The 15,960-nt window shown below is 42.5% G+C and overlaps 1 protein-coding gene across 1 annotated transcript in view; it reads right to left on the bottom strand.

The window, feature by feature from the left end:
• Positions 1–5,958: 5,958 nt before the first annotated feature.
• cspg4 (chondroitin sulfate proteoglycan 4) overlaps positions 5,959–15,960 on the bottom strand; it is a 119,243-nt gene continuing 109,241 nt past the window's right edge. The window contains exons 8-10 of the mRNA XM_014124061.2: positions 14,551–14,711; positions 8,990–9,173; positions 5,959–8,536 (exon numbers count right to left, since the gene is read on the bottom strand). Of these exons, the coding sequence (XP_013979536.1) occupies positions 6,657–8,536; positions 8,990–9,173; positions 14,551–14,711 (2,225 nt within the window). The 3' untranslated portion in view covers positions 5,959–6,656. The remainder of the gene's footprint in view (positions 8,537–8,989; positions 9,174–14,550; positions 14,712–15,960) is intronic.

Genomic DNA, 15,960 nt, shown 5'->3' with positions numbered 1-15,960 from the left:
AAAGCCTGTTTTATCCTGGGCAGTGCCATTGAGGACATTCACCATCTTGAAGTAGACAACTGGGTGGGACTTCCTATGGGTTAAAGAAATATCACATGATTTCCATCCAGGTAATGAGGATGGGTCAGCCAATTAATTATACTTGTGAGCAAACATTCCAGAACTGCAGATGGCAGTAAATCATCAACCTTATCTTTATACCTGTTCAAACAACACACTCTAGGTGGCAGTATGCACCCTTTCAGTTTGTTTGCCAACTCATAGAAGCAGAAGAAGAAAATTAACTACTTGAAAATGGAGATGGCCTCAGACGCCATAATGAGACAGATACAATGATGTGGTGTCTATCTAAGTCTATGGTCCCTCCCTCCCTCCCTCCCTCTCTTGCGGCTCCAACTGCTACAGAATAGAAGAAAAACAGACAACAAAGGAATGTAGGAGGAAAAGCATTTCCTTCAATACAAAGACACAGTTTGGGGAGTGAAGTTGGTGTAGGGTGTAACCATTTTACCATGACATAATCTCTCTGGAAACATACTGTACTGTTCCATCCAATTGTTTGTCCATGATGTAAGACATAAGCAAAGCAAACACATGCAGAAACAGCTATCTAAATGTATGTTGGCCTAGGAAGTTAAGAAATGCATAGGTTACAGTAGCATATAATTGAAAAGCACATCCAGAACACTAGCATAAGGGCTGTTTTGACGAGACAGAAAAAGCAGGAAAAAGCAGAAATAAGCCCTGAAAGTAAAGGTCGCTCATAGGAAAAAATTATGTCTGAAGAGGGGCTTGTTAAATGCTGACGAATGCCTGTACATACGTCATTACTTGAAAATTCCACCTTCACCCTTACGCCACCTGGTGTCAAATAGAACATATGACACCCTAAAAAATCTGAGTTGCGTTGAGGGAGTGCAAATCTTAGTCTAAGTTACAGTAATATAAATTCTTTCAGATGAGTCTAAAAAGTTTCTCTGTTTGAAATAAAATGAAATATCACTCAACCAGTAAGTCTTTGTAAGTAGAGCTACCTGTCACCAAGCAACTGATGTAATAGGAGAGCTAGAGCACACAAAGGCCTCTGTGTATAACTCATCTTCTATAAAACAGTCAAAAACAACCTCAAAGACATGTTCCATGGACATAACTCTCTTTATTTGTCTGAGGATTGGAATTTTATGACAATTTAAGGCACATGTTGTTGTTGGGTTGCATTTACAAAGTACATCTCTGACAAACCAAATAACCAAGTCTATGTATGGCAGAAGTGACCAAAATAAATAAATAAAAGCAGAAACATATTAGGGGTGATATGCAAAGACACCCTCAACAGGAAGAGGGAAAGAGACAACTGCGTAAAAGTGCAAATATAGAAAATATGGCATATTAGCATTGCAAAGAAAATAAAAAACTAGTCTTAGTTTTTATTCTATGAGGTATGCACAAGCAATGGTATTTAAAAATACAACATTTACAAAATAGCCATCAAGGCATGGACTTAATCAATTAAACAGAAACAAAACAACAAGGCTCCTTGTCTAATAATACTGTAAAAGGAAACACAATTCAGACATTTCCTGAGCTATCTCCTGAATGGTGTATCTGATACCAATATTATACTGTAATATCATGCTCTGCAGATAAAAAAAATATATATATTACAAAAACAGCAACAGCCTCTAAAAGTAACAACAAGGTAATGTGTAGCTATCAAAAGAAAATATATATAATACATACAGTGCATCCTTAAAGTATTCAGACCCCTTCCCTTTTTCCACATTTTGTTGCGTTACAGCCTTATTCTAAAATGGATTAAATGCAGTTTTTTCCTCATCAATCTACACACAATACCCCATAATGACAAAGTGAAAAACAGACATTTTGGCAAATGTATTAAACATACAAAACAGAAAAACCTTATTTACATAAGTATTCAGACCCATTGCTATGAGACTTGAAATTGAGCTCAGGTGCATCCTGTTTCCGTTGATCATCCTTGAGATGTTTCTACAACTTGACTCGAGTCCACCTGTGGTAAATCCAATTGATTGGACATGATTTGGAAAAGCACACACCTGTCTATATAAGGTTGCGCAGTTGACAGTCCATGTCAGAGCAAAAACAAGCCATGAGGTTGAAGGAATTGTCCGTAGAACTCCAAGACAGGATTGTGTCTAGGCACAGATCTGGGGAAGAGTACCAAAAAATGTCTGCCGCATTGAACGTCCCCAAGAACACAGCGGCCTTCATCCTTCTTAAATGGAAGAAGTTTGGAACCACCAAGACTCTTCCTAGTGCTGGCCGCCCAGCCAAACTGAGCAATCGGGGGAGAAGGGCCTTGTTCAGTGAGGTGACCAAGAGCCCAATGGTCACTGACAGAGCTCCAGAGTTCCTCTGTAGAGATGGGAGAACCTTCCATAAGGACAACCATCTCTGCAGCACTCCACCAATCAGGCCTTCATGGTAGAGTGGCCAGATGGAAGCCACTCATCAGTAAAAGGCACATGACAGACCGCTTGGAGTTTGCCAGAAGACACCTGAAGAACTCTCAGACCATGAGAAACAAGATTCTCTGGTCTGATGAAACCAAGATTGAACTCTTTAGCCTGAATGCCAAGCGTCACGTCTGGAGACAACCTGACACCATCCCTATGATGAAGCATGGTGGTGGTAGTATCATGCTGTGGGGATGTTTTTCAGAGGCAGGGACCGGGAGACTAGTCAGGATCGAGGGAAAGATGAACGGAGCAAAGTGATCCTTGATGAAAACCTGCTCCAGAACGCTCAGGGCCTCAGACTGGGGTGAAGATTCACCTTCCAACAGGACATTAACCCTAAGCACATAGCCAAGACAACGCAGGAGTTGTTTCTGGACAAGTCTCTGAATGTCCTTGAGTGGCCCAGCCAGAGCCCGGACTTGAACCCGATCGAACATCTCAGGAGAGACCTGAATATAGCTGTGCAGTGACACTCACCATCCAACCTGACACATTTTGAGGATCTCCAACGAAGTACTGAGTAAAGGGTCTGGATACTTATGTACATGTGATTTTTACGTTTTTATGTGTGTAAATAGATGAGGAAAAAAATCTATCAAATCCATTTTAAAATAAGACTAACGTAACAATGTGGAAAAAGTCGAGAGCTCTGAATACTTTCTGAATGCAATGTATATAGTCATTTCAAAGGAAAATAAATGTACAACTGTTGCCAAAATGTGTTATACTGTTAGATTTTGTAACGATACTAACCTTCAAGCCTATTTATTTTCATCAAATTATAAAATACAACAAACAATATTCTCATATAGTTGGTGATTAAATGAGAATTATCTTTACCCTTTATATTGTCTAATTCCGAACAAATTTTTTCCTAATTTGACCACTTCACAACAGTCAGCAGCTAATTTAATTTAAAAGCAACAGAGTATATACAAGGTAATAGGCACCGTTAAATTAAAGAGGACATTTGGTTAGTAAAATGTAGTAACAGTAAAATAAAACGTTTCTGTAAATTGTGGTTGATATGACTTACGACCTATTATTTTCTATCAGATAACTATATCAAAAGAAGAGAAAACACTCTGCAGTGCACTGACAGTAATTAACTGCTTTAATGTTATTTTGATGGAGTTTCTTACTCAAACTATATGTGTCCATCAATGTCTATCTTGAATTTTTTGTTGTTGCTCATTTTCAGGTTAAGTCTATAGATAAACATTTCAACACCACCAGGATGTGATGCCAATTTGAATGTTATTACTTATGGCATAAGCTGTACACTGTATCTCCTGAATTTGCAAGATTGTACTGTACCTTCATCTGATCAACTTAATTATGGAATGCAAACCGCTAATGGGAAACAAAATCTCATCAGCACAGAATACCTAGCCTGACCCCAGATGTGTTTGTGCTGTCTTTCCAACTGCTATGGTTGTTGTGATTTGGCAAGACATCACAAACAGTTCTGGGACCAAGCTAGAGAATAACCTCTCACAGAATGTGTTATACTACATGATCCAACCAGTGGAGCTTAGGTAAAACACCTATCCTATCACAGACGTTTCTCTCAACTTCACATATAGAAATCAGAGCCTTTATTAAACATTAATTGCAGGCCGGGAAAATAAAACTCTGGCAGTTCTAAAATGACCTCACCGCTGCCTGTCAGCCAATAGAGTTGCTTTTAAGACAGCCACTCGTGAGTCAAGTCCTGTCTGTGGTGTCGAAATGTTATACTATGCAGTTTTTTGTCATCAGTGTCATAAATCAGTCCTGTGAATCCAAGCAAGTGGTTCAGTTTTGAGCAAATCTTTAGCATTGAAAGGCTAAATGAAAGGATATGATTAAAAGCTGGTTGAAAGATTTAGGGTCAATTCAATCAAAACTGCCTTAGCAATGTTTAGGGAGCATCTTTTCACAAGTACTGCCATGAGACACTTGTGTCATCATATGAAAAATTGAAGTATATTCCTGTGAGGGAAGTCTATCTGGTATTGGAAAAATAACCAAACCAGAGCCATTTATTTGGATTATATTTGTATATAAAGATATACAGTATCTCGCTATTAAAAGTAGTTAAACCTACGCCCCGGTTTATCGTTAATCAAGAAACAAACATAACCGGTTGTGTGCGTGGGTGCATGCATGTGAGTGTCTGAGGCCCTGCAGTGGGTTGGGTCAGACTACAAAGCCAGATACAGCCAAGGAAAACACAGCTCTCAGTCTAGCACAACCCCGTCCCCAGACCACGGAGGAGGCCAGAGGCTGGGGCGATGGTGGGAAATTGCCAGGGTGGATGCCCCGATGGGAAACAGGGCTTGATTTGGCTTTTGATCTGGGCCATGTCATCATTGTATGCCAGCCAATGGGATGGTGGGTGGTGGTCTTCCAACGAGTGAAGGGGAGGAGGGAAGGGGAGGGCAAAATAACTGGTATGCAGTGCAGTTATTTTAAGAGAGAACCTCTGGAAATACACTTAAGGCTGTCTACACAGCCACTTTAGAGGGACAGCCCAGCTGAGGACAAAGATAAGTTATACTTTGGGATGTTGTTAGAAACAACAAACACTTCTGGAACCACCAAATAAAGTTACAACAGTGTTGGTTGAACAAACATTATTCGTCATTGATCTATGTACTTTTGAACAGAGAGATTTACAATAATATTTCCAATAGCGCCAAATAGATCTTTTCACAACCTATACTCAATGGCAAAACTTAAGGATTCTTCTTAGTTCTAAATACTAAGTTGAGATATTTCTAAACTTATAGTGTGAAAAAGCTGCAGGTGGTAATCTAAATGCTCTTTAATATCTGCTTTCAGTTTAGTGTTCTCTTCATCTGGACTGCCAGATGGTGAAGCCTGATTCATCATTCCAGAGAATGTGTTTCCACTGCTCCAGAGTCCAATGACGGCGAGCTTGGCATTGTGCATGGTGGTCTTAGGCTTGGTTGCGGGTGCTCGGCCATGGAAACCCATTTCATGAAACACCCGACAAACAGTTCTTGTGCTGACGTTGCTTCCAGAGGCAGTTTGGGACTTGTTAGTGAGTGTTGCAACCGATGACTGACGATTTTTATGCACTATGCGCTTCAGCACTCGGCTGTCCCGTTCTGTGAGTTTGTGTGACTTCGCGGCAGAGCCATTGTTGCTCCTAGATGTTCCCACTTCGCAATAACAGCACTTACAGTTGACCGGGGCAGCTCTAGCAGGGCAGAAATTTGATGAACTAACTTGTTGGAAAGGTGGCATCCTATGTTGGTTCGTTGAAAGTCACTGAGCTCTTCAGCATGGGCCATTCTACTGCCAACGTTTGTCTATGGAGATTGCATGGCTGTGTGCTCGGTTTTATACACTTGTCATCAACGGGTGTGGCTGAAATAGCCAAAACCACGAATTTGAAGGGGTGTCCACATACTTTTGGTGCTGTAGTGTATATCCAAATAGAAGGCTCTTCCCATAACCCCTCAGATTTTATTCTACAACAGGACAAATGTCATATGTGGCTTTGTAAATACTGTAACAGAAGTTAGATTGAATTGGGGCCTAACAACAAAGCAAAAAAATATATACATGATCAATAATACATTTATAGAATAATAATCAAAACCGAAACAGTTTTTCCTTTTCCTTCATACAGCATAAATCTACCTTATTGAGTTGAATTATGTACACACTTGTCCACCTTTACTGTTAAAGCGAAACTACAATAAAACTATTACCAAAACTTCAAATAAATCTGTTTATGTAGTCAAATTAGTAATATTGTCCTATAATAGCATACTGAATATATTGTAGGAGCACACAAAGTTTTAGCAAGCTCAATATGTCCTAATTTGTGCCCTGTGAAAAAGTACATCATAGATGTCCAGCAGTTGTCCTAAAAATAAATATACGTGTTAGGCAAAACCCTCATAAGTTTAATGGTGACATTTTTACCAATGGAACTATTCAGTGTTTCTTGACCTGAGAATTGGCACAATGTTAGTATGTGATAGTGAAATGTCCAATGATATCAAAACATACACATTTCTTAATACTATCATGGCAAAAAGGTCTTTAACACTGAAAAGGAATGATTCAAGAAGGCCGCATTCAAAATGGTAGAGGATCTTCCTCTCTGTGTCCTATGTCTAAGCATTTAGTCAACTCTCATACCCAGTACTGGTTCTTTTTTAACTCCGGGTTCGTTGTCCGACAGTGCTGCAGCAATTCCGGGTCGGCGTCTTTGGAGTCCATTTGGGACATGGGGATGTTATTGGCCGGGTCGGTTTTCCGGAAGGTCTCCTGGCTGATGTCTCCGTTTTTGGGCTTGGAGCCAGCCACCGTCTGCACATTGTGTTTGCCCGTCTTGTTGCGACGCACCAAGTAGAAAGCCAAGATGGCCACCAGCAGGAGGAGGAGCAGGAGGATCAGAATGGGGATGAGGATGGACCACAGGTTGTTCCTCCTGGACACCATTGGTTTCCTATGGGAGTCTTTGTCAGTGTACGCAGTGGTGGGGGCATCTCCTCCATGAGGCCAGTCCATGTTGCCCCTCCAGCGGGGGCTGGCTGGGGTGATGCGTGGGGACCCTGCCCCTTCAGGGAGGTCATTGCTATTGGACCATGCATACCCGCCAGGGACCTTAAGGAGAGTGGCCGGGTAGACCCCTGAGGTGTTGTAAGGGGTAGTCTTGAAGGAGAGAACGCACTCAGCGGGAGGGACCCCGTGGGCCTTGAGCAGGAAGCGAGCCACGTCCTGGGCTTGGCTGCCTCCTGTTCCATTCAGGATCTCCATGGCTACACGTCCCTCATCCAGTTCTTTCTGGGTGAACGTGTCCACGGGCTGGCCGTCTCCCTCTGGCCCTCTCCCGCCAGCCCTCACGAAGCGGGCGCCTTGCGGCTGCTGGATGACGCTGAAGGTGGGTGATGTCCGGGTCTTGTTGGCCAGTGGAGTGGCATCCAGCAGCTTCTTGTCCAGCAGCACAGTGGTACCCCGTGGCAGCAGGAGGTCCTGGGGGATGTTGGCCAGAGGCTTGACCGTGATGTTGAGGACAGAGGAGACGTTGGCTGCCCGGCTCCGGGCCACAAAGGCCACGCTGTCCCGGGGCGAGGTGGACTTGATGAAGCGAACGCTCACCCGGCCCTCCCTTATCTGGGTCTGAGTGAAGGCCGATGTGGGCTGCCGGTCCACCATGACGGCAGCATACTTGGGCACACTGGTGATCTTGTAGAGGACTTCCTCCTCATTGGGGCCACCTGTGGTGGCCCTCAACATCTCCTCTGTCACTAGGGTCTCGTCGTCCCCCTGCAGCACCTGGATCTCTGGGGCTTTGGCCAGCACCAGCGTCCGGGCCAGGACTCCTACATGGAGAGTGTGCGGCTCGGTGTGGTGCTTTCCGTCCGACACAGTGAACTCCATGAAGCCGTCCGACAGGCTTCCGTCACTGACAAAGCCCACCTGGCCCTGGTTGACCGCCTCCTGGGTGAACGTGGAGATGTGGTCGCCCTTGGTGGCATCCACCAGCCGCCCGTTGGTGGGCGCCTTGGAGACTGTGAAGCGCACCTCGTCGGGCGTGCTGTCCTCGTCACGGGTGTTGAGGTACTTCTGGGTGATCACTGTCATGGAGCCCTGGAGAACCTCCAGAAGAACATCCAAGCTCACCAGCTCTGGAGGACTAGAGTCCCTTCTCCGGATCGAGATGTTGAAGACCTCCTCCAGGACCACTGCCTGGGCTGGGGAGGGGGGAAGGGTGCCGCGGCCCTGGGCGTTGAGCCGGGCTCGGAAGGAGAAGCTGTCCACGGAGGCTCCAGAGTCATCGTGGAGGTATTCCAGCTCGCCCTGCGCCACGTCCTCCTGCATGAAGTAAGGGGCACCCTGGGGCAGATCCAGGCCCCCCAGGGTGACTCTCCCATGGGCCGGGAAGCGGCGCACCTCAAAGACCACGTCCAAGAGACCTCGCTCCGCCTCGGGGAGGCTGGCCAGCAGGTTGGAGGCGTCCAGGATGGATCTGTCAATCACCTTCCTCTGACCTTGCACTATGTCCAGACCTGAGAAGAAGAAAGACAAATAATATACAAGATTATCCATTGATGTATAGGGCCACATACCCTTTCTTTATATGACATTTTAAATAACTTTTTTATTTTCTTGTAATGCTTCTTTGTAATTATGCCTTCAATAAACCTGCAATAGCAAGATTTTTGTTTACAGAACATTTTGTTTACAAACTGCTACCTGACACACATGCATATCTTAGACTGATAACAGACAGCCAGACCTGTGTGAAATACATACTGTATGTCAAGTCAGCTTGATTTATCTTACTCAGTAGAATAGAACCAATGGAATAGTCACTAGTGCTAGCTAGTACACAGTTATCTGGATTTTCAGATGTTGTGAAATGCCTTGAATCCCATACAATGACTGACCTGGACACCATTTTCTTTGGTATCCACCACTTTTGACATGGCACCTGCCCAGATCCATGTGGCTCTACCTACCTTTGTTCTTCCAGAGCTGTGAGGAGACGTTGTGGCTGGCTGCGTAGTAGGACACGGTGATGGGGAGGACGTGATGCACAGCTGGGGCCGGAGGGGAGGAGAGCAGGAGCTCCACAGAGTCCCGGACCACCCAGAAGGGCTCCTCAGGCATCTGGTGCTCGTAGAAGATGGCCCCGGACTCCAGCTGTGGGGAAGAGCAGAAGATAAGACATTGTTCATTAAGGCAACGTTTGAAATGTTTAGCAACAAAAATGACCATTTCTCATTAGACAAGACCAGGTAGTCCCTCCCTGTTTCAGCATGTAATCTTCAGTTTGGCGCTTAATGAACACGACCCAGGTAGCTGTGCGTTTGTATGTGTGTGTATATGTGTTTGTGAGTGAGTGCGTGTGGGCGTCAGAACTGGGTTCAAATACTACTTCAAATATCTCAATTACTTTCACATACAGTGGGCTACAAAGGTATTGGGACAGTGACAAATGTTTTTGGCTTTGTACTCCAGCACTTTGGATTTGAAATTATACAATAACTATGAGGTTAAAGTGCAGCCTGGGTGAACCATGTAGAAATTACAGCACTTTAGTACATAGTCACCCCATTTTAGGGGACAAAAGTATTGGGATAAAGGACATTCAGAGATATTTTATTTGAAAAGATAAGTAGTTCAATATTTTAATGTATTTGGAAATACACTTGGAAAGTATTTGACAGTATTTTCAAGTACTTTTTTCAAATACAATTTTTAAATACTTGGGTTAAATGCATGCGAGTGTATTTGAGTCACTGTATTTGAAATACGATTTAGCAGAATATATGATTTTTACAAATAACCATTCAAACACTCAAATAAAAGTACTTGTTCTGGGCTGTGTATTTGAAAATACTCAATGACTATGAGGTTAAAGTGAAAATACTGAAATACAGTTTTTTTAAAATTTATTTTAAATATCAGATACTCAAATACACATGTATTTGAACCCAGGTCTGGTGTGCGTGTGTATTACTTTCAACCCAGTCAACATAAGCACCGTGTCAGTGTTTTACTTTTAAACCCCTGTTGCTGGTTTCTGCGTGATGAGGAGGATGATAAACATAACCCTATGTGAGCCTGGAGATTAGAAGGAGTAATTAAGATCAAACACTTCTAAATAAACTTTTGATCAAGTGCTTTTCTGATCTTGCCTGTTTTGTAATCTATTTTATTCATTTGTGTCATGACGATTTGTGTCATAGATTTTTATTTGTGGCTGGACATCTTCATGATCTTCATTTAGCATCCTGTATTGTAAGATTAGATTACCACTGAACAATGGAGGTTGGTGGCACCTTAATTGGGGTGGACAGGCTTGTGGTAATGGCTGGAGCAGATAAGTGGAATTGGATTAAATACACATGTTTCATGCTATTCCATTAGCGCCTTTCCAGCCATTATTATGAGCCGTCCTCCCCTCTGCAGCCTCCACTGCCACTGAGCTAGTGTAGAGTGTTGAAGATAGATCTGGGCCAGTAACTAGACTGGGAATGTGATGGAAGGTAGACTGGAATGTGCCTATGTGTGCTTCTTTGAGGTTACTGTGTCCTGAGCTGAACTTTTCAACAGAACTAAAACTTGTCTGCAACATGACAATCAACCACACATGGGAGCATACAGTGCATTAGGAAAGTATTCACATCCCTTGACTTTTTCCACATTTTGTTACTTACAGCCTTATACTAAAATGGATAAAATTTTTTTTATCAATCTACACACATTATCCCATAATGACAAAGCGAAAACAGGTTTAGACATTTTTGCTAATTTATTAAACATAAAAAAACTAAATACCTTATTTACACCCTTTGAAATGAGACTAGAAATTGAGCTCAGGTGCATCCTGTTTCAATTGATCATCCTTGAGATATTTCTACAACTTGATTGGAGTCCACCTGTGGTAAATTCAAATGATTGGAGATGATTTGGAAAGACACACACCTGTCTATATAAGGTCCCACAGTTGACAGTGCATGTCAGAGTAAAAAACAAGCCATGAGGTCGAAGGAATTGTCCGTAGAGCTCCAAGACAGGATTGTGTCGAGGCACAGATCTGGGGAAGGGTACCAAAACATTTCTGCAGCATTGAAGGTCCCCAAGAACAACACCTCCATCATTCTTAAATGGAAGAAGTTTGGAACCACCAAGACTCATCCTAGTGCTGGCCGCCCAGCCAAACTGAGCAATCGGGGAGAAGGGTCTTATTCAGGGAGGTGACCAAGAACCCAATGGTCACTCTGATAGAGCTCCAGAGTTCCTCTATGGAGATGGGAGAAATTTCCAGAAGGACAACAATCTCTGTGCCACTCCACCCATCAGGCCTTCATTGTAGAGTGGCCAGACAGAAGCCACTCATCAGTAAAAGGCACATGACAGCTCACTTGGAGTTTTCCAACAGGCACCTAAAGACTCAGACCATGAGAAACAATATTATTTAGTTTGAAGAAAACAGGATCGAACTATTTGGCCTGCATGCCAAGCGCCACATCTTCAGTAAACCTGGCACCATCCCAATAGTGAAGCATGGTGCTGGCAGCATCATGCTGTGAGGGATGTTTTTTAGCTGCAGGGACTGGGAGACTAGTCAGGATCGAGGGAAAGATGAACGGAGCAAAGTACAGAGAACCTTGATGACAACCTGCTCCAGAGTGCTCAGGACCTCAGACTAGGGCGACGGCTCACCTTCCAACAGTACAACGACCCTAAGCACACAGCCAAGACAAGGCAGGGATGGCTTTGGGACATGTCTCTGAATGTCCTTGAGTGGTCCAGCCAGAGCCTGGACTTGAACCCGATCGAACATCTCTGGCGAGATCTGAAAATGGCTGTGGAGCGACGCTCACCTTTCCAACCTGACAGGGCTTGAGGAGATCTGCAGAGAAAAATGGGAGAAACTCCCCAAATATAGGTTGCCAAGCTGTAGCGTCATACCCAAGAAGACTTGAGGCTGTAATTGCTGCCAAAAGGTGCTTCAACAAAGTACTGAGTAAAGGGTCTGAATACTTAGGTGAATGTGATGTTTCCATTTTTTTTTAAATAAATTTGCTACATTTTCAAAAACACTGTTTTTGCCGTGTCATTATGGGGTGTTGTGTGTAGATTGATGAGGGGGAAAAGCTATTTATTCAATTTTAAGAACAAGGTTGTAACGTAACAATGTGGGAAAAGTAAAGGTGTCTGAATACTTTCTGAATGCATTGTGTAATGCAGTATGCAGAGTCTATTTTGTATCATTATTTTGCGGTTAGTGGTTAAGCATGTTGGGCCAGTAACCAAAAAGTCACTGGTTCGGATACCAAGCTGACTAAGTGAAAAATCTGTCCATGTGCCTTGAGCAAGGCACTTAACCCTAATTACTCCTGAAAGTCGCTTTGGATAAGAGCGTCTGCTAAATTATTAAAATGTGAATCATGTTTTAATATCCAAGATGGGTTTTTAGATGCAGATGAATTGTGATTTACATGCACTACCGATCAAAAGTTTTAGAACACCTACTCGTTCAAGGGTTTTTCTTAATTTTTTACTATTTTCTACATTGTACAATAGTGAAGACAAACTATGAAATAACACATTTGAAATCATGTAGTAACCAAAAAAGAGTTAAACAAATCAAAATATGCTTCATATTTGAGATTCTTCAAATAGCCACCCTTTGCCTTGACAGCTTTACACACTCTTGACATTCTCTCAACCAGCTTCATGACGTAGTCACCTGGAATCCATTTCATTTAACAGGTACGCCTTAAGTTAATTTGTGGAATTTATTTCCTCAATAAATTTGAGCCAATCAGTTGTGTTTTGACAAGGTAGGAGGGGTATACAGAAGATAGCCCTATCTGGTAAAAGACCAAGTCCATATTATGGCAAGAACAGCTCAAATAAGCAAAGAGAAACAACAGCCCATTACTTTAAGACATGAAGGTTAGTCACTACGGAACATTTCTAGTACTTTGAAAGTTTCTTCAAGTGCAGTCGCAAAAACCTTCAAGCGCTATGATGAAACTGGCTCTCATGAGAACAACCACAGGAATAGAAGACCCAGAGTTACCTCTGCTGCAGAGGATAAGCTCATTAGATTTACCAGCCTCAGAAATTACATCCCAAATAAATGCTTCAGAGTTCAAGTAACATACACATCTCAACATCAACTGTTCAGAGGAGACTGTGTGAATCAGGCCTTCATGGTCAAATTGCTTCAAAGAAACCACTACTGAAGGACACCAATAATAAAAAGAGACTTGCTTGGGCCAAGAAACATGAGTGATGGACGTTAGACCGGTGGAAACTTGTCCTTTGGTCAAGAGTCAAAATTTTTGATTTGTGGTTACAACTGCCTTGTCTTTGTGAGATGCGTGTGGGTGAATGGATGATCTCTGCATGTGTATTTCCCACCGTAAAGCACGGAGGAGGAGGTGTTATGGCGTGGGGGACTTTTCTGGTCACACTGTAATTTATTTACAATTCAAGGCACACTTAACCAGCATGGCTACCACAACATTCTGCAGCGATACGCCATCCCATCTGGTTTGAGCTTAGCGGGACTATCATTTGTTTTTCAACAGGACAATGACCCCAACACACCTCCAGGCTGTGTATGGGATATTTGACCAAGAAGGAGAGTGATGGAGTGCTGCATCAGATGACATGGCCTCCACAATCACCCGACCTCAACCCAATTGAGATGGTTTGGGATGAGTTGGACCGCAGAGTGAAGGAAAAGCAGCCAACAAGTGCGAAGCATATGTGGGAACTCCTTCAAGACTGTTGGAAAAGCATTCCAGGTGAATCTGGTTGAAAGAATGCCATGAATGTGCAAAACATTCATTATGGCAAAGGGTGGCTATTTGAAGAATCTCAAAGAAAAAATATATTATGATTTGTTTAACACTTTTTTGGTTACTACATGATTCCATATGTGTTTTTTCATAGTTTTGATGTCTTCACTATTATTGTGCAATGTAGAAAATAGTAAAAATTAAGAAAAACCCTTGAATGAGTAGGTGTTATAAAACTTTTGACCGGTAGTGTAAATTCACTGAAAACCCACACTAACACATGGTTATATTAACAGTATTGCACTTTTCATGTAGCCTAATTTTGGCCATCTAATAGCCTAACCATCGATCAAGCAACATTATGGAGTAAACGTTTAAATCCTGTTGCTGCAAGTTTCTTTTGCTGTGTCAATATTGGTCAAATTAAGATCCTACATAGGATGCATGTACTGTATGTCATCTTTTCCTTAGCTTTCCTTTCTTTTTCCCCATCAGCATATACATAAATATGGAAAATAGCTTCCTGCTGACATGATCAGGGCCGTTGACATTGGCTTGTCTCTTACAGCGTTAGTTAAGTATTGGTTTCCAAACTCATCCTAAATTGAAAACCAGATGCACTGACTGGACACTTTTCCCACAGACCCAGGAAGTAAATGTCTTATCCATTCATAGGAATGTTCTTATAATAGAAGACGGCACAATGGAAATTAAATTATAATAATTCTCAGTCATCTGGAGATCCTCTGTCTTACCTCTGATTGAGAGAAGCGTGTGATCTCTTCAAACTGGTTCCTGTCGTTGGCTAAGATCAGTCTTCCCAGGCGAGGAGGCCTGACCAATGAGAAGCTTATCTCATCTCCATCCTCATTGGTCACTGCCTTCAAAATGGCACTGGTGATGGCATGTCTTGTTCCTGTAAAATTGTAAAAATGGTACAGATTCACTATAAGTGAATATAATGCAGGATATAAAACACATGCCCTGTCATTGTAGCTCTTAGGTTCTTCTCATTGACACCTTTTAAGCCTTTAAGGCCAGACTTTCCAATAGCTCAAACACCAGTAGGATTGTCAAACGTTTCCCTGCCGATAGTACTTACTTAGCACCTCTGAACAGAGAGTCGGCAGTCAATCTCTTTTGTGTTCGCACAGCAAAGACTTTTAAGTCGTCAGCCACTCAGCCTTGTTAAAATACACCAAACCAGAAGGTGGCAGTAGGGTTGTTTGGCAATGCATGTCCATGTGTGTTGCTTAGTTTATGGTGTAGATTCCCATGTTAGCTAGCTAGGTGTGCTAATGTTGCTATTTTTTAGAAAGCTCTTGTTGATACTAGCCAGATGGCCACAGCTAGATAACTACTTAGCAAGATGACCAAGAAACAATTTAATTCACTCTCCATAATCCCATAATGTTATCTAGCTAATGTGCTAATGTTAGCATATTCGATAGCTAGCACATCTTAGCTAGTTAGCTAAGGAAACTGCACTAAAATGGCACAATGGAAATGATTCATGGAAACTAATCCATTGTAATTTAATTATAATGTCAATACTAGCTACAGTGGTTAGTTAGCTTGGAGGAAGTATTCAGTGTTGTGTGCATTACCATCCCATAGCCTACATTGCATATGAAGTGTGACTGGCTCATGACATTTAACTGTGGATGTATGAAGAAAATGCCCTATTTTTTCCATTTTGTTGTCAGTCTTGCTGGCTCCCCATCTGGGGGTTCATACGCTCTGATTGGCTCAAAGTCAAGTTGTTGGCCACTGACGAGCATTGCCAGGTTCGTCACTACCATGTTGGTACTAGTGATGGGAAAATAAAACTTAATGAAGAGTTGAGCATTTCCCGCCAATTGTGTCGAAAATAGGTTCATTACGCTTTAATCAACACTGTGTATATTAGTGGCACCTGCTGGTCTAAAGAACAGCAATTTATTATAGATGACGTCGCACAAGCTGTAGCACGTGTGCAGTGTAGCCTTTTTGTCTTCTACCGAAACCAATATCAAACCAATCAGGTAGTTGTTGATCATTGATCACGTGCTTCTGATAAAGTGATACAAGCATCGGCATACTGCTTAGAAGTAAACTGCTTAGAGATTTTGACGCGTGCCTCAGAGCTCCGGTATCGAACGTAACTAGCAGGTACCACTTTTGTT

This window comes from Salmo salar, chromosome ssa10, assembly GCF_905237065.1.
Source record: "Salmo salar chromosome ssa10, Ssal_v3.1, whole genome shotgun sequence".
Lineage (NCBI taxonomy): Eukaryota > Metazoa > Chordata > Actinopteri > Salmoniformes > Salmonidae > Salmo > Salmo salar.
The sequence above is the reverse complement of the archived record's forward strand: the minus strand, read 5'-3'. Positions and strand labels throughout refer to the sequence as shown.